This window comes from Vanellus vanellus (assembly GCF_965231255.1).
Source record: "Vanellus vanellus genome assembly, chromosome: 1".
In the NCBI taxonomy this organism is placed as follows: Eukaryota; Metazoa; Chordata; class Aves; order Charadriiformes; family Charadriidae; genus Vanellus; species Vanellus vanellus.
In genome coordinates, this window is record NC_138905.1 from 55767799 (window position 1) to 55786599 (window position 18801).

General features: G+C 41.2%; 2 protein-coding genes and 1 long non-coding RNA gene across 4 annotated transcripts in view; all 3 read left to right on the plus strand.

The window, feature by feature from the left end:
- Nucleotides 1–8960, plus strand: part of UBN2 (ubinuclein 2) — a gene marked incomplete at its 5' end in the record, with an annotated part of 53453 nt that extends 44493 nt beyond the window's left edge. The window contains 4 exons of one of the 2 annotated variants that reach the window (XM_082490070.1): nucleotides 41–1627; nucleotides 5661–5907; nucleotides 6617–6706; nucleotides 7895–8960. In XM_082490070.1, coding sequence (XP_082346196.1) covers nucleotides 41–1627; nucleotides 5661–5907; nucleotides 6617–6706; nucleotides 7895–7944 — 1974 coding nt within the window. In that variant the 3' untranslated portion in view covers nucleotides 7945–8960. The remainder of the gene's footprint in view (nucleotides 1–40; nucleotides 1628–5660; nucleotides 5908–6616; nucleotides 6707–7894) is intronic. The other variant, XM_082490071.1, reaches the window with a different exon arrangement.
- A 6247-nt stretch (nucleotides 8961–15207) lies between these two features.
- LOC309679110 lies at nucleotides 15208–17194 on the plus strand. The gene is made up of 2 exons (XR_014269807.1): nucleotides 15208–16852; nucleotides 17007–17194. It is a non-coding gene; the product is annotated as an uncharacterized lncRNA (long non-coding RNA).
- A 782-nt stretch (nucleotides 17195–17976) lies between these two features.
- Nucleotides 17977–18801, plus strand: part of LOC309672133 (putative RNA-binding protein Luc7-like 2) — a 42864-nt gene continuing 42039 nt past the window's right edge. Inside the window, exons 1-2 of the mRNA XM_082483555.1 lie at nucleotides 17977–18121; nucleotides 18228–18348. Of these exons, the coding sequence (XP_082339681.1) occupies nucleotides 17993–18121; nucleotides 18228–18348 (250 nt within the window). The 5' untranslated portion in view covers nucleotides 17977–17992. The remainder of the gene's footprint in view (nucleotides 18122–18227; nucleotides 18349–18801) is intronic.

Below are 18801 nucleotides of genomic sequence, written 5' to 3' on the forward strand. Positions count from 1 at the left end.
AATTTACAGCATAATAGTATTACACTACAGACGACTTTAGATCTACTTCAGAAAGGCTATTAAACCTGTCTTATTTCTTCATTCTCAGGACTCCAGTCCAAAGAAAGAACAGAAAACCTGTATGTCTTCAGTCAATTCAAGTTGTGCTACTGTACTGAGTTCTAGCACACCTGTCTCCACCCCAGCCAGCTCTAGCTGCACACCAGCTCCAGAGACAATCTGTTTGGATGACTCACTGGATGAAGACCTCTCTTTCCACCCACCCTCACTGGACTCTATTTCTGATGCTCTGGCAGTTATGAATAATGGTGCCAAGGGATCACCTCTTGGGTCCACTGTAGACACACCAACATCCAGACCTCGCCCTGGGCTAAGGGAAGAGAAACTAGCAAGCATTATGAGTAAGTTGCCCCTGGCAACTTCAAAGAAAGTAGAGCCCACTCAAACACCCCATTCATCAAGTCTTATTGCTGGTCACACAGGGCCAGTACCAAAGAAACCCCAGGACCTAGTTCACACTGGTATCTCTTCAGGCCTTATTGCTGGATCTTCAATTCAAAATCCTAAGGTTTCCTTAGAGCCTTTGCCAGCCAAACTACTTCAGCAAGGACTACAGAGGTCAAGCCAGATCCAAGCTGCTTCCTCCTCTTCACAGACTCATGTTTCTTCCTCTAAGACCCAAGCAGCTATTTCCACCTCCTCTCAAAGAACCAAGGATGCTAGTATCTTGGTATCATCTTCTGAGGCTCAAGGTGGTTCTTCCTCAACATCACAAGTGACAAAGGTGCACCAGCATTCAGCTGTACAGCAGAAATACGTATCTCCTTTACAAGCAACTATTAGTAAATCACAGACCAACCCAGTGGTGAAATTGAGTAGTAATCCCAAACTGTCGTGTTCATCACCAGTCATCAAGGCTCAAGATAAGTCGGTAGTATATCGCCTGCCTTTATCTAATCCCTCATCTGGAAGTGGCTCTCAAGTGTCTCACCCACTGGTTTCTCGGACAACATCCAGCACCTCTACCTCTAGTAACTATTTAGCCAAGGCTATGGTGTCACAGGTTTCTTCCCAGGGTTTCAAGCCTCCCTTCTCCATGGCTGCCTCTCCCAAACCTGCTGCCTCTCCCAAGCCCACTGCATCTAAGCCCTCTGTGACACCCAAGCCCAACGCATCACCTAAATTTTCATCCAAGTCCACCTCATCCCCCAGGCCTGCAACAACACCCAGTTCTTCCAGTTCAAGTGCACTAGTTTCCCAGAGTAGTCACTCCAGCAACAACCCCCTTCATAAACAGTCCGGTGGTGTAAATATCAGCAGGCAGTCTCCCACAATGAATTTGCTGCCCTCTAATCGCACCTCAGGCCTTCAGCCTGCAAAGAACCCTCAGGCTTCTTCAAAATTGCCCAACTCTTCTCCTTCTGGAACTGTTGGTAAAAATAATTTGGGTGGAGTTGGAATGAATGTACCTGCCAGCAGAGGCAGTAATCTTAACTCAAGTGGAGCTAGTAGGACTAGTCTGTCTGGGGGAGCAGGAAGTGGAACACAGGGTGCTACTAAACAATTGTCAACTCCACACAGACCATCTTCTGCCTCAGGGTCTCCAGTTGTAGCAGCCAGTGTGCAGGTATGCATTGAATGAGTTTACATTTAAACCTTATATTAATATTTATCATGTTTTTGTAAACATTCTTTCTTGCAATATCTTGATTTGAAAATGTGATGTTTAATGTTTGTATTTTACTAAGCATAAATGCTAATATTGATGAAACTTTTGCACTAGTGAATATTTATTCCCAGCTGATGTGAAATGCAAGGATCAGTGTGGAACAAATCCTCACTGTAAACTGTTGGTTGGTCTATACTGTGGAACAGAACTCACTTTTCTTTTTTTTTGTTTCTTTTAAGAGCACTAGAAAAGGTAAGTTTTATGTGACCATAATTTTAGGGGATGTTGTATTTCCTTGCATTATTGGATTTATGTGTTCTTGCGTATTTACTTATTTGTAATGATGGTGGTTGTATGAAAAGGTGTCTTGGTACATTTGTTGCCAAGCCTCATGATTAACTTGCAAAACTAGAGTTCAGTTGCTTGTGGTTTAAGAATGCAAGACTTGTATTTAAAATTAACACTTGCAAAGGCTTTTATTTAGTGTTTGTGATAAAAGATGTATTTTATTTTGTAGGATCTAGTCAAACTGAATGAGACACCTCACTAATATATAAGTATCCTAGAAATTGTTTGTGAGAGAGCTCATGCAGAACTCTATCACTGGAGGTAAAACAAGTCATACAAAACAAAATTTGAAAATACTGTTGTTCTAAACCCCATGCAAACCTATTATTTACCCAGAAGACAACCTACTTTCCCAAGCTGTGCGTTCTTACTGGAAGTGATTAAATTACTGAGGTGACTAGAGATTTTCCTCTCTTTATTGCTCTCTCTATCCTGAAGTCTTCACTACTTAAAGAAAAGCAATATTGCTGTAAATCAGAGTCTTGGTGTACAGCAAATGGAAAAGTTTCCTATTTTTTTCAACAATGTACATAGCTATTGCATGGTAGTGATGTATACTCAGCTTTTCGCAGTGGTTTGTAATCTTTTCCTTGCTATCAATTTTTTCTTAATGCAGCTGAAAAACAGGAAGATGATTTTTACAAGACATTTCTATGGTATTTCATGCTACTGTACCTTGAGTCTGTTACAGTAAACAACAAATGTCTGGCAGGTTCTGACACAGCCTTCTCATTATTTTGGGTACTTCGAATGAGAAAACTACAACCCATATGCTGCTTAAGGGCCACTGAGGTACCACATAGAGCTGAGCCAGACACGGTGCAGTTTGGGCACTCTGCAGGGTGTCTGGAGGAGACAAACAAGGCTACAGTGAATGGACTGGGAACAGATTGGTTCTTCCTGGTGCAATCAACAGAATCCAGTGGATACAATTGCTGTAACATAGAAGAAAATGTGAGGTTGGTGTGGTAGTACTTAAAGATGACAGACGAGGGAAATAAGTAGTATTGTGTTGGATGATGAGATGAATTCTGGCAAACCTTCCTGTAGATAAAGGCAAGTAATTCTCTTTAGAAACCCTGATCACCTGGGGAATGAAATGCATTTTGGCAGCCAGTGATGTTGGCAGCCAGAATCTCTTCAGGACTGGGGGGGGGGGTGGGGTGGCTAGTCAAGTATCATGAGTGCATACTGTAAAACAACAAAATAAGGTGTGTTGGTATATAGAAGGGGGGAAGTCAGCTAGAGGTACTGAACAGCATATGGTATCACTAAAATAATTATTGTGACTCTACATGTGGGGTTTTTTTGACACTTCAGAAGTTACTTTGATAACCTAGAAATGGTTCAGAAGAATGGTGCAAGGAAGATAAACCATGGAATAAGGCTGTTGCTACTGTGCGGACTGAGGCCTAGTCAGTGGAGTATGTTCAAGAGAAGATTAGAATCAAATTACCTACCAGTCCCAAGTACAACGAAGGGGAAGAGATTTGTGATAAGAGGGCTTCATTTAGCTTTAAAGATCTAATAGCTGGCTGTTGAACTTAATCAATTCCAGACTAGTTGTTGGGTACCATGTACTAAGGAATCAGTTACCCCTCTTAAAACTTTGCATAAGACTGAATGTGAATCTCCGTTCCATTAAGGGTTTAGCGATTCAGTTCCTATCAGAGATGCTATTAATCGTTCAGAAGATAAGAATGGTACCTGAGTTGCTCATTAGAATATCCTGGTCTGCTTACATTGAAGATCAGACTAGATAATTTAATCTGACAATGAAGACGTTCGTAACTAGGAAGAGTTTCCAATAAGTGGTTCCTTCCTTTCCCTTTTTGACACAGTTATTTACCGGAACATAAGCTTACATCTGCTCTAGCTTCACAGAAATTTTACTCTGGAATACTCTATTAAGTTACACCTTAAGAACACAAAGACAAAGTAATCTAAAATTCAGAAATTTATTGTGATTTCATTAAAAAGCTCTGCCTATCATTAGTACTCTTGAGCAGAATCTGGCTTAGACCTTTAAGGATCTCAGTGACTCAGATTTACATGACCAGGTTGAACCCTTTTACGAAGTGCTACCATAGGTGAGACACATAGAACCATCTGAACTGCAGCTCTTCTAGGGTATTCTCTAGTTGTTTCCATCACTGAACTTCTCTTTCCTCCTTTTTGAATGAGTAAGCAAGGTCTTGGCAGAACATCACAAAGCTTGCTTCTGTTTTCAGGCATTTTACAAATTCACAATTGCAAGAGATTACTGTATGGCTTTTATTTTGTTGCACAGTAAAGATTACATAGACTGTGAACCGTTGTCTTTTTTTTTTGTACATAAGCTTATTGTGAAATTTTTCTCTTTTACCTTTAAAAGTACCAATCATATATGTTGAAGTTTTTAATCCATTTTTTCTACTTGTGGGATGGAGTATATCTTCGAAGCTTTCACTCCTAAGATGATCAATACAAACAGTTGCTAACAACTTCACATCTGTAATTGTTTACACTTACGGTGTTACTGTTTTAAAACTTTGTGTTTTCTTGTAAGCAGCCACTAGCCTTTCTTTAGCTACTTTCATCTGAACACCTTAAGATCAAAACTGGTTGTAGAAACTTTCTCTGCTAGGAGTTTTCATCACTTTGCTGTTTCTCTATGTTGATATTACAGAACTCAAGGATATTTCATTTTAAGCTTATGTGTTCATTAAAATGATTCTGGGTTTTGGTTTTAGTTAAGGCTTACTTGGATAAATGCACAGGTTTGAAGTCCTATCTGAGTCTTTTTAACTCAAATATCTAAAATATCTGAGTTAGAAAGCATTTTGAATCAGAATCAATGTTAACTGTTCTGTAGTAGATCATTAGGGAATTGAATATTAGCATATAAAATTACTGTATGCCTAGTGAAGGAAAGATTGTTAAACAAGAATAAACTGTTCTAATGTTAGAGGAATTAATGCAATTTGGGAACTGTTGTAGCTAAAATATTATGGCTAATCTTGCATTTTCATTTTTAAACTACAGTGAATTTAACTTCATTGTGACATGTAGAGTGGAGATACTATTTCCTTGTGTCTTATGCTTTGACATGTGCATACACACCTATACATACATACGTATGTCTGCATCTTGGTAACCTGGCTTCTCTCAAAGTGTGGGGGTTCATATGTATGAATTTTCAAAAATCATTGCTTCTAAGCAACCTCTTTAGAAATAGAGTTAGTGTTCTAGTGTTAACTCGGTTAAGACCCGCATTTGGAGAGGGGAGAATAATATTGTACTTCTAAAGAACTTCAGATCTACATCTGATAATTTCATATTCTTAATCTAATAGAACATGTTGCATTACAGTCAGACTGTAGACCCAGTGCATAATTAGAAAGGAGATAAAGGAAATTACCTGCAAGTCTGATTAGAAAAACATGAGATGAACCATACTGTCCTGTCTGAATCTGAGATATAATTGTACTTGCTTTAGCAGACAAACAGAGGGAAGACCTCCTCAGTGGATAAGTGGATATTTATTAATAGTTTAAGAATAGATTATTTTCTGTTAAGCGTGGCCCTGTTAAGAATGTATTATCTCCTTAAAGACTACAACTCAAAGCTTTAAAATTTTGAATTATTTCTTTTTTTTGTACAGTCAACAGCAGGAGCATCATTACTGGCTAATGCCTCACCTCTGACTCTTATGGCATCACCCCTGTCTGTAACCAGTCAGAATGTGACGTCTGCACCATTAACTCCTTTTGGGATGCTGGGTGGCCTTGTTCCTGTGACCGTGCCCTTCCAGTTTCCCTTGGAGCTGCTTGGCTTTGGGACGGACACAGCTGGAGTGACAACCACCTCGGGATCTACCTCAGCGGCTTTCCACCACAGCCTAACTCAGAGTGAGTGGGATTAGTTACCACACTGTGCTATAAGGAAAGATACATCCTGAAAATGGAAGGGAAGCAATAAAGTTCGGAGATACTCAAATTTGGTTCACGAAAATCCCTATAGGAGAATAAATGTGATTTCTTTCCTAGTAAAGCTTTGTTTATGTAATTATCCAAATGTTATGAATCACCTTTAGTAAGCTTAACTTCAGTGTTGCATTCACAGTATATAGGTATTTTTGAACATGCTTTTTTGGGTTAACTTTTAATCCCTTGCCTTTACAAAGGAGTATAGCTTAAAAATCTCCAGATGTCACAATATAAATAAGAGACTTATATTTTGAAGAATCATCATATTCCTTTGTTCAGTAATCTCAGATATCAAACAGTCCTCTTATGAGGAAGTATCAACCTATATCAATTTTTGGTCCTTCTGCCAAAGGAAATGATAGGAAGAGTTGCATCTCAATAGCGAGGCATGGTCCTTGCTCTGACTTTTGGTCAACTGTATCTGAATAGGTCTGTTCCTGTTGACTTATTCCAGCCATAAGAATGCTATCAGGTATTTATTTTTTGTTGGTGAAATACATCTTCAGAAATCTGCATATTAGCATGCTACTATAGCTACACTATAAAAATAAACTTCCTATTTCACAAAGGCTGCCTCTGACCTTAAGATGTATTTTTCATTGTTGCTCTCCTTCCCCCCCCCTCCCCCCAGACTTACTGAAGGGTTTACAGCCGGGTGCTCAGCACGCAGCAACTCTGTCTCACTCACCTCTGCCTGCTCACTTGCAGCAAGCTTACACAGGTAAAGACATCATATTTTTCTTGTTACTTTTTTGTAACTTAAAAGTCAGATATCTGCCCTAGGCTGAAATAAAATGTAAACCAGAACTGAAATTGTTTTAGAGAAGGCAAACACAGGGACAAGCTTTGGTAGCAGCAGGCAGTACACATTCTATGATAGCAGTATTTTTTGGAATGGGAACACTTTTTTTTCTACTTGTCTTCAATGTCCAGAATAAAAATGTTAAATTTCAACAATGCTTTATTGTAGCAGTTCTAGAAACCAATGTGAACAAATTCATCTGCTGGGGAGAAAAGGAATACTACTTGCTGGATGCTAACATGATTTACAGACTGCATAAAGTCTGTATTGGCGAGATTGTTTTTTCCTCTCAATTTTAATTTCTCTTTTGGAGGAGAAACTGACCTTCCGGCTAGAAGCCTCTTCACGTTTCTTGTAAGGGTGTATACATGTGTGAACAGTGTGATGGTTTCCTAGTAGATGATCTGCCTTCCCTGGGAACGTTATCCTTGATAAGAGTTGCATATTTTGATTGAGAAGAGAAGCTTGAAGTAGAACATCTCCTTTTTCCATTTGTAAAGCTTAGAGCTGAAAAACTATCATAGCTTTAGAAGGTACAGTTTAGAGTGTACTCCTTTGCCACCTGCAGGGTTTGTTGTGGGTTGGTTTGGGTTTGTTTTTTTTTTTTTTTGCCAGGAGAAGGAACAGGAAGGGTGGCAGTGGCTTGGTGGAGGTTGTTCATCCTGTTCTTGGAGTCCTCAGCACTAAAAAAATGGGCAGTGTTGCTCTAAGAGGCTGTGAAAACAAACCAATTAGATATATTTGGTACAACCTTAACTTTTTTGTCACAGTGAGTTGAATACTAAAAATGCTTTATTTAAATGTAAAGGCTTCTAAAGAAAGGCTTTTTTAAAGTTTTTTTTTTTCAGTGTTCTAAGCTGCAACTTAATCTTTAGAAAGATAGTATCTTTTGCTATGAAGCCTGATATCTCGGGTTTCAACAGTGCTATTTATAATAACTGAACTACAGAGAAGATGCAAAGTCTTCCATCCTATAAAGACAATGTACTTTTTGGTGATGCTAATGCTAAACTTGCCAAATTCCTGCCTCTCTTGCAATAAGTTATAAAAATAAAAGTTCACTCATGCTTTTATTCTTCCCTTTCTTTTCCTGTCTCTAAACTACAGATGGAGGCCAAAGTAAAGGGGACACTAAGTTACAGCGGAAAAACCAGTGACTTCTGGACAAGCAAGGGAGCTGAAGCAGTTCTGGTTGGCTGACAGAATCTGCCCAGTTGGGAAAGTGCTTATTGTCACAGGGCTGCTGTTTCTGTCGATGTTTACATATTCTGATCCCAAGCACTGTGGTGAGAGGAAGAAGAAAAAGAAAACAATACTTGATCAAAGAGAGAAGGAAAAGGAGGACTGGTCCTCCTGGTCATGCAGACTGGTCATAGTTTGATATTGCCTAAAGAAACAAGCTTTTTTTTATCTGCTCTGATTGGCTTTTAAAAGAAATTGATCGTCAAACCCACAGCAGCACAAACATTTGATTTCTAGGTGATGTCCAATGAAAAGTTGAAAGTGTGAGAGGAGCTAGAATAGGTTTCTCCATCCATTGTGTAAGGTGGAATAATCTACTTCATTAGTGCCCGAAGTACCCAGTATAAGATTATGTGTAGGTCCTGAGTGGACTTTATGGTTGTGGACCAAAGGTTATGTAGAGTAGAGGTGGTGCTGGGATACTTTGTGTTATAATTAAACCCTTACACAAATGCAGTTTCTGATATGGGCATTTTTCCAGTTTTACAAGGCTGTTTGGCTTTAGGGAGCCTACGGATGTATGCAGTCTCATTAGAGATTTGTCTTCAAAAACATCTCCTGGTACATCGATATGTGAGACACAGACTACTGGGAAATCCCTTGCTCTCTTTTTTTTTTTTTTTTTTTAATATAAAGATTCTTATTTAAGGGAGGAAGGGGATGGAAGTTTTTCCATTTACATGAAAAGGAAACCCACATTTTATTGGTCATACTAGCAGTTCTTTCCCACTTTTTTTTTTTTAAAGGCACACTGATTTTTTTTTTTTTTTAGTCCTTCCATTTGATAAACTTTCTTTTCCTTTGCCTTGTGCTTATCTGTTACTAAATTTAAGTAATGTTCTATTCATGTCATTTATAAAACACAACCAGTTCTTTACTCATTCTAGATCTTCCTCTTCTTTCATCCAACTCCTTCCAAAAGCCATGCATTATACTGATTTGCTAGTTAAAGAAAGCTGATTGTGACCTATTCCAGAGCCAGGTTAATACTGCTTCAGGCATTAGCCAAAGAGGAGTCGTTCAAAAGCGACCAGAGGTGCCTTCTCTTCTGGGGGCTGAATAGGTTGTCTCCAACATTTCCAGCCCCTGCTGGCCTGGGGAGTTCCTAACCTGAGCTGTTCCTTAAATGGTAGCACAAGACTGCAAAGCTGGCTTTTTTTTTTTTTTAATGGATAGCAATATATCGACTGGTTCATTTGTAAGGTTAGAAAGTATCCAGCACACGTTGCACTTTCGACGCTAGGACAGAACTTTGCTGTTGAGTCCCTTGCGCTGTCAGATAAAAGGTGAGAATGGCAGAAACTTAAATAAGTCATAGGGGAAAGGAGCAAATAAAATAGTATAATGCCCTTCTCCATCAACCCCCAAACATTCCTTTGATCAGAGATGCTGAAATTCCTTGTAGCTAGTCTTTCCAGTAGTTTGATTTGAGGTTAAACCAGTGACTACTGGTTATCTCGCATCTTCCAGAGAGACTTTGACCCACGGATAATGAATCTTCAATGTTTTTTGCTAGATTAACTTATAGCTTTCAGGTTTCTTTTACATGTGATTTATTTTTCTTAGACCAGACAAGAATTTCTTTTCTATTTAGAGCTCATTTTAATTTTATATAAATATATATACATGAATTTAAAATAATATATATTGTGTATTTAGTATAAAAATGTTGGGTTGAGCTCAGCAATAAATGTTTTTGCACAACACTTCTGTAAAAGACAGATTGAATTAAAATAGGATGCATTAGTTCGTTAATTTCACTTCACAGCATCTGCCAATTAAATGCTTTTAGGCTAGTGCTAATGTTTTGTATGTGATGTGTTGATTAGATAAGCTTGCATCTCCATCAAGGTTATTTAGAGTTGAAATATACGGCTATGTGGACTCTGGCATTCTTAATACTGTGCAGATTCTGTCAAAACACCATGAACTATTTAGAATGCAAGCTTTATCTGTTTTGTTTTGGTTTTTTTTTTTTCTCTTTTCTCCAGGAAGGGTTGAAGGAAGGCAACTTCTGTATTTTGAGGCCTAACAGTTCTGGCAGGATGCTAATTCTCTGAACTGTGTCAAACCTAATACTTTTTAACAATGCATGTCATTAAGGGAGTTGTAGCAGTGAGCCATCGGGCAGCAATATATTTAAAAGACCCTGTCCTAAGAGAGTTCTACCTCTTCTATAGAAGTTTTCCTCATCAAGGCATCTCATTCAAATTGCCATCTTTTGTCTTCATACTTAATGAAATTTTAGATTGGGAGACTCGGGACCCTTTATAACTACAGCACAAACTTCCTTTCAACATTCCTCTCTTCCTGGAAGTATACTTCGTCTTCAGTTGAGGAGTATCCTCTCTAAATCTTAAGAAGGGTAGGAGTAGTCCCGTCTGTGGCCTATTGAGCTTATCAGTCTTGGGAAACAAGTAAACTAATACTTACTGTGGAAATAGGTAGTAGGATGATAAGAATAAAGATGACCGTACATTGTTCATGAAGCCAGATCAAACAGCCCCCAGAGGGTAACTGTTTTTGGTCATTACGCTCCTGAGCTTCTTTGCAATGAGCAACATAGCGATGAAAGGGTCTACATTCCCTGTTCCCTATTTCCCCTGGTTAAACCTGGCAAGGCCAAATCAAAGGAAATAATAGGGTGGCTCCCAGAGACCTTTGCAGGTAGCATAAACAGGATGGGGAAGTGAAAGGTTTCTGCAACATCCAAATGCAAAATTAGGTTAATGTTTTACTATTTTCTGCACAGCAGCTCTTCTAAAGGCATTTTCCCCCAAGTTTTTACTACTTTTTTAAGGGCCTTTGTTAAAAAATAAACTGTAGTTGTACATATAAATAACCCTCAGTATTCACAAGCAATAAGAAAGCCAAGTAGAGCTGTCTTTTTCAGGCAGCAGGGCTGAACTTGGTTTGGGGACTGTATATGAGCTAACATGTCAAGCTCACTGAGAGCCTCAAACAAATGCAAGCAATAATTTCAAACACAGGTTTTAGATTTTAAAGCCGTCTGGGTAATATTTTCTGCTACATGATCCAAAGTCCCAAAAGTTGTGGTAGCTATTTTAAATCCTTTTGAGACACTTGCAAAGAAAGAAGGCAGGCTAGATGAAAAACAGGCTGCAAAGTTTCCTAATAGCTTGGACTATAACTGCAGTGTTCTCCCATTCCAAGATGCAAATAGCCTAAATTACTTTGTCCAGCCTTCTCTGTTGATTTGAGATACATGACTAATACTGATCAACTGAGTCACAAGTGTGGATGCTGTGGGTTTCACATCTGTTTTCTGCTAATCAGAAGTAACTTTTAATTACCTGGGTTCTGCTTCTTGTTTGAATCCGATCAGAGTTGTCTGATGCACAGATTTTGGGGGTGGGACAGGTGCCAAGAGCCTGTTCCCCAAGGTCCCATCACCTGACCCTTCCTCCACACTCCTTCTCCACTTGGTGCAAGACCCTTGAGGACATGAAAACAGAGAAATCCTGCAACTCTCCCAGGCTGCCATCAGTTGTGTGAACCATTAACCCTCTGGGAGTCATCTTGGACTCCAACTAACTTTATCACATTTGCTGCTACATTCGTAAAATGAACTTTTGGCTGTATTTATTAGCAAATTTTAATCTAGTTTACATTTTGTTTGGTTTTCTTTTGAGTAGTTTTTGCCCACAGATGGATTAGAAGTGTTGGGGTGTTTTGGGTTGGTTGTTTTTGGTTTTCTCGTGGTTTTTTTTTTTTTTTTTTTTTTGAATGAATTGGTGAAGAAGGCACAGTGGTCCCTCTTCAGCTTTTGTTTTGGATTTTTTTGAAGATGGCATTGCAGGGAAAACATGCAGCCAAGCCAAGCTGTGGAAGGCTTCCTCCCACACCTAACTTTCAACTTTTGCTGAATTGGGGGGAAATCATTAAAGGGACACTTGCTTTTTGTTTGTGTTTGTTGGTTTGTTTTTGTTTTTTTTTTTTTTTTTCATAAAATGAAACAGAAGGTGAAAGCAGTAGGTAAATGACTGATTAATTAACACTTTATGCAATTTTAATTTTATAGAAATTTGGTAGATTTTGATTGGTCCTAGCTCTGGTGAAATGGCTGTCACCCTCCATGACTGACTTGATTCAGGCCTTTGTCCTTTGTTTAAGTGCCTTTTTTTTTAATTTTATTTCCCTACCCTCTTTAAACTGTTCTCAGAGATCCTGAAGTGCTGGAAGGCATTTTGGAGGAAAATCTTAAGCTTGCCAGGATGGCTTTATGCTGTTATACTATTTTTTTTTCCCCTTTTGTAAAGAAAAAGAAGTGTATAATATGTGTAACTTCATAGCTGCTGTACCATGGCATTGGTTCTGTGTGCTTGTGCGTGCTTTCTCACACTCACACACCTTTGCGCACACACATATACAGCAATATTCCTGAGAAACCTGTTCATCCTTCTACATTCTACTGGCTCTGTTAAACACTTAAAGGTGAACGCTTGTGTGAAGATGGCAGTACAATAAAAGAGTGTGTGTGTGTGAGTGTGTGTAAATGGGCATGAGAGAAAGGACGTGGCTCATGGGAATGAAACTTCTTGCATTTTTCTCTAAAGGTTTTAAATTTGAATCTTAATTAGGTCATGAGTAAAACATTATGGGCCCTGTCTGGCAACCTTGTTAAATACTGGACTATTTCACACCATTACTGAGTCTGAGGCAAAGACATGTGGCTGATGACCCCAAGGAGGTGTAGGGGAAAGACGGTTAAAATAGCAGGTTGCAACAAATTGAGATGAATTGCAATGAATCTTGTGTGCGGCTAGTCACATCTGCTTGACATCACTTATTGCAAGGATTCTCACATTTACCTAGTTGTCACTTTCTACCATGCATCATATGTAAAAAGGAATTTGGCAAAACCTGCAAGAGAGCAGCTGCTAATTGAAGTTAAACCTGGCTACGCTTCACATGCTGCCTAAATCATTCTCCATGAAGTACATTTCTAATTGTTCTTTTTCTCAATTTATTGAGATTTCATCAATAGGTTGTTCTCTTAATATACTGAACAGTAAGTTCATGTGTTGTCAGCTGCAAGTGAACCCTCATAATAGTGTTTGTGCTTGTTTCCTTGTTCTCTGACAAAATTAGCAATCTGCAATAGATCATCTAGGGGTTTTAACAACTCTGTGCCGAGGATCTGTCTAACTTATGATTATTATAAACATGCATACCTGAAATTAGCAATTCACTTGTTGACCAAGTGCTGAACTTAAGGTAACGTACATAACAAAACTAGCACAGTCTATTGGTGTGTATGTGCTTCCCCTGGGGAAGATCTAATTTTGAGCTGCAATATGAAAATGAAGCGTTTACTTTCCAGAATGGAAGTGGAATGAAGAGCCCTTCATAGGTGGAGAACCCATCAAGAGAGCAGAAAATAAGATATAAAATACAACATGCTCCTGTCACAGAGAGTAGCTGAACTGCTGTTTCAGTTCTTGGCTTGTCTTCACATGTTTGAGTAAACCTGTTCGTGTAAACTAGGCCATAGGCGGTGCCAGTCAAAGGCAGGGCTATTGCTGGTAGCTCGGCAAGTTGGAGTGGTAATGAGGGTGCTTCTTAAACTGCCTTAGGTGCATCAGTGGAGTTTGCCACATCCACCTGTGGCAGTAAACTGAGCTAATCTGGCTCTTCTGTTTAATTCATTTTGGGGCACATGTGCTCTTTATGCTAGGCTGATCTGAGATGGGGAATCTACAGCTGGTGATGATAGTTGACTGTTGCAGCCTTTTTTAACAAATGCAGCTGTTGTGAAAATCTGTCTGCTGCTTAAGAAATCACTGCCAAAATAAGCAGCCGGAAGTATGCTTAGTGGGCCACTGGAAAGATAACCATTGTGTAGGGGAATGGTTTGTTTGTGGAAACTTCAGATGTGGCTTCATCATCCTTTTTCTATGACCCAATGATCCCTTGCTGCTGTAATAGCCTTTTGGGGCCATAGAAAGCCCTGCTGCTGCTATGAGTTATGCTGAGAGATCAGCATGGCCTGGAACTGGCCCAAAACTGGGGAAGTGTAAAGATTCCCTACAGCTGTTTTTGCACACTCATAAATATAACTGTGCTAATCTTCTCAGTAGTCAAGGATATAGGTCTGTATTTTGTAGATGTTTTCAACAGCTGTAATTCTACAGAGCAACTCTGGGGGAAAAAAAATACGTTTTGTATCTAGAAGTGAATTTCAGTCTCTTCCTTGCCATCATCTCCTGCTTAAATAATGACAATTAACTACTAAGTTTTTCTTTATGGCGAAGTAATCCAAAGCAAGCAGTATACCCTATGTTTAACTCCTATCATGCACGGTACTAAGGGGGTTTGGGTTGGTGGGTGTGCAGATGTGTTTTATCAACAGATAGTTATGTTTGTTACTGTCTAGTACCAAGAGAAAAAGGGAGGGAGCGGATCAACCAAAACCAGCCAGGAGATACCACCGTCATAGGGCAAACCAAGTAGCTGCTGAGGCAGCCAGAACTTCTTTGAGACTTACCAGATTTCACCAGAGGAGTGGGGAGTGAGGGAAGAAGATTTCTTGTGTTCTCAGCTTTTTCCAGATAAGGCCTTAGTTTGATTAGTAGTCACTAATATCAACTATGCAGATAAGTATTTACATGTTTCAGTGTTACATGCATTCCTTCCCCCAGCTACCCCTCTTAACACATGTTGAAGTTTTACCCAAAGAAAATGGAATATTTTTGAATGTCTGTACTGCAGAAGTCTTTTTTGCTAACGTGAAGAAAGTTGTATTTTAAAAAAGAAACTCTTTCACTGGTGCAACACCTAGTGTCAAGTGTCATGAAGTTGCTTCCAGAGGGAAGCTGAAATCACCTCTTGTGACAGGTTTTAGTCTGAGAGTTTTTTAGAATATTGAGCTTTCAGAATGGGTTTAAGAAGCTGCAGCAATGTTTTTCAAATGTACACATTGGATTTGGGGAGAAACCAATGAGACATCCCATGTTTCTTTCCCGTATCAGAAGTGAATCAAATCAGTTTCTCATTTAAATGAAGTTGCTTCTAAACAAGGGCAGTTATCAGCTACACAGTAGCTGGATCTTTAAATAAAAGCTAAATTGAGATCCCCAGGTATTTCTCACTGATCTCTTAGTTGTCTTGTGTGTTAACTACAAATAACAGTTTAGCTCAGAGGTGAGAACTGTAGTGTGTGTTTTATTGCCAGTGATTCTATCATGTAGCAATTAGTACCATGTTCTTGCATAGTTCTCAAGATCCATACTGGAAACAGATGGAGAAGTTTTATTTTTGGACTACTGTTTAAAGAAAAATTACAAAATTAACTACTATTACCCCAAAAGTCTACTGAGCAGCATTATATTTTAGCAGTTGAACTAGTACCTATGTTATGTGATTTGTCTCTTGTCTTTTACTGAGGGTTAGAAGCATTTCACGAGTAATGTTTAAAATGTTGGCATTCTTTAGCTTAACGTCAGGTGCTTATAATAAAAGGGCGTCTGTGACGATAACTTCTGATGATACAAAAGCACTATGTTCAGAATATTTCATTGGGGAAAAAAGACAGGTGTGGGTGCAAGTCCCTTTAGTTCTGCCTGATAAAGAGGCTCAGTCAAGACCAGAGCATCTGCATACCTGCCTGCACAGTTAATGGTAGTGGGGATCATCCCCTCAGCAGACATTTGGCCTCAGTATCCTTTATTTGGTGTCGCTTTTAGTATATATGTATTTTAGCAAGTTTGGATATAGCCAGCTTAACTTGCATCCCAAGGCAATGAAAAGCCAAGAAAGAGATGGACAAAGCGTTTCCCTGCCTTTCTCTAGGTAGCTCAGAACAAAGAGCTGGTCAAGTGTTTTGTTATAAACAGACGTTTAATCACAGCTAGAGTTCTTTGCATTCCTTGGCTTCAGACAAAGGAACGCGAAGTTACTGTGAGATGGCAGACCTGTTTGAGTTGGCGATTCCTGTGATGCTTTACTCAGTCCAGCGTGAATTTGTACAAGGTCACCTTCCTCCTTTTAATACCCGCATATTTTGGATCATAGGGCTTAGTGATGGAGAGAGGATCCTAACAGCTGTGTGCTTACCTGATGAGCTCTCCGAAGAAACTCCCCTGTGAAATGGTCCCCCCTTGTGACAACAAGCCTGAACAAACAAATGCAGCTACATTTGGGTGGTTGGCACCACTTTCGTTTGGATTTTTAGGGAGGTGTGTTCCATTAACTTCAAGGGATACTGTGTTTTAAATGTGTGATTTCTTTCCTCTCTCCTTATAAAACTGGACCTGAATGCAAGTTTTGAGTTGTTGGGTTTTTTTGTAATAATCTCAGGACCTGAAAGATTGTAGCATTTAGTGTGTCTTAAAAATGATGTACTGTACCAGCCATGGATTTTGTAAATACACCTGTCTCCCTTTTTTGTATTTTAATTTTTTAAAAGTGTGTAAGGCTCTTTGCCAGAGGAACTGGTGCCTGCTTAATTTCCATCCTGAACTGAAGCAGGAAAAGGAAGAAGCCGCTGCCACAAAAGCCCGCATCAGTTCCAGATATGTATATTGTTCTGGTCGGTTTAATTGCTGTTAAGTCTTTTGTTAGTTGGGAAGCCGGTTTGTTCCCCTGCACATTCCCAGTTGTGGCTAGCAGAGCCCTATCAGGGAGACTAATTTTAACTCTCTTCTCCGTGACTACTTGATGTTTTCACTCCTTCCAGATACTCAGGTTTGCCATCCCTGAGGAGTTTGATGTTTTCAGAGGTCAGGACTATTGGCCCTCTGCACGAATAGCTGGAGAGCATTTCTCATTTTATCAGTGATTTGGTCCAGACACAGTAATAAGGTTTGTATCCTGCAAACCTTGCAAATAACGCTGCCTCCACCTGTTCTGAGAGGGACTTGCCCTTTTATTTTCTGCTTTCCTGAAAGGAGTGCAAAGGGGGTTTGGTGTGGTTTGATTTTTTTTTTTTTTTTTTTTTTTTTTTTTTTGGCAGCAGACTTTGCTCCGGGAACCAACCTTTGCCAGCAGACCCCTGTTCTGCAGTAGGAGCCTTACTCCATTTGGCGTAGCTGTTCCCTGTCCCTGACTGTGACAGGCTTTTTTCATGAGCGTGTACTTTTTTTTTTTTTTTTAAATGTGTCATGTGTCTGTGCTGTATTAAATAAAGAGGAATGTACATATTAACTCTGTCTCCTTGATTTCTCACAAAATTAGAAGATGTAAAGGGGCTTTGCTGGAAGGGCTGTCGCTTGGGGCTTCTTCATTGTGGCTTTGAGGGTGTGGCGGGCTGCTCCCTCTCTTCAGCCAGGGCACCCACAAAGGCAAGGGAACTACTGCGCGCAAGGCGCAGCATTTTAAAGCTGCCGCAGGATCAGTACGGAACGGAACCCTTCCCTTTCGGGCCGTGTCACTCCAAGTCTAAGCCCGGCGTCCCAGCCTTCGGTACGAGCCCAAGGACACCCGCGCTCTCCCGCCCGGCCTCCTCATGCCACCCCCCCCCCCCATCCCCGCGCGGGGCCAGGCGACTTCCGGCCCGCGAGCCGCGCGCGGGGAGGCACCGCCCAGTCAACGGCCTTCAACACTTTCCATAGAAGGAAGAGGGGCGGGGACAAGAGAGAACTACCGTCACAGTAACAACCTTTTCGCGGCAGCCCCAGTGGCCTAATGGATAAGGCATTGGCCTCCTAAGCCAGGGATTGTGGGTTCGAGTCCCATCTGGGGTGGGCGTTTTTTTTCCCCTACGCTTACGCGGCTTGAGGCGGAACGGGCCGCGCCCCGCCAGAACTCCGCAACGCTCAGACCGCGCCGGCGTTCCCTACCGCCGGCCTTGAGCAGCGGTGCTGCGTCTCCTGGGATTTCCGAGCGTCCCCTTTTAGTTCTAACGAGCTGTATGTAGATTGTTTTAAGAGCGCAGACCTCAGATACACGCCGCCATCTTCCGCCCCTCCCTGCCCGCCGACCGCTGGCGGGGAGGGGCGGAAGATGGCGGCGCTGGGCTCTCCGCTGCAGACCTTCCGCGGGCTCCTGCGTGAGCTCCGCCACGCCAGCGGCCGCCCCTATCGCGACACGCCCGCCTACCAGCACATCGTCGCGACCTTCCGCACCCACCGGGTACGCTCTGGGTCCCGTCCCCCCCTTTCCGTCCCTGGCGAGGCCGGGGCGACCCTGGCCGCGGGCTGAGGTGAAGTCTCCGGGGTTTGTTCTCCCCTCTCGGCAGGTTACCAGCGAGAAGCTGTGCCGGGCCCAGCAGGAGCTGCACTTCCAGGCCGCCACCTACCTCTGCCTCCTCCGCAGCGTGCGGGAGCACACGGCCCTCCACCGGGAGTACCACGGCAAGGGGGAGCGCTCGCCGGAGGAGGTCGCCGGCCTGGTGGGCTTCAGGTTGCCTCAGCAGCCCGGAGGGAAGGGTTAAGATGAGTCTGCTGCGTTACCTATTTATTCCTGAATAAACACACCCTAGAATCGTAGGAACGGGCTGGGTTTCCTCGCTTGTGTTTTCTGTCAGGTTTAGGCTGCCGGTATGGAGTGAAAGGAGCTGTAACTGGGAATCCCTCTCGGGGTTTATCAAGTGTACCAGACACGTCCCTTCATTGTGAAGGTGGCGGGCAACCTCCACGGAATGAGAGAAGGGTGGTTTGTAGTAGAAAAACACGCCAAGGCCTTCACTGCTAAACTGTTTGCCCAAAAAGTTGCAAAAGTTGCTGGTTTCTCCCACTCAAAATCCATAGGTGAGAGAATTTGCCTGTTCATTTTAGGGTTTTCCAACCACGGTCTGGGGGGGGGGAATTTTC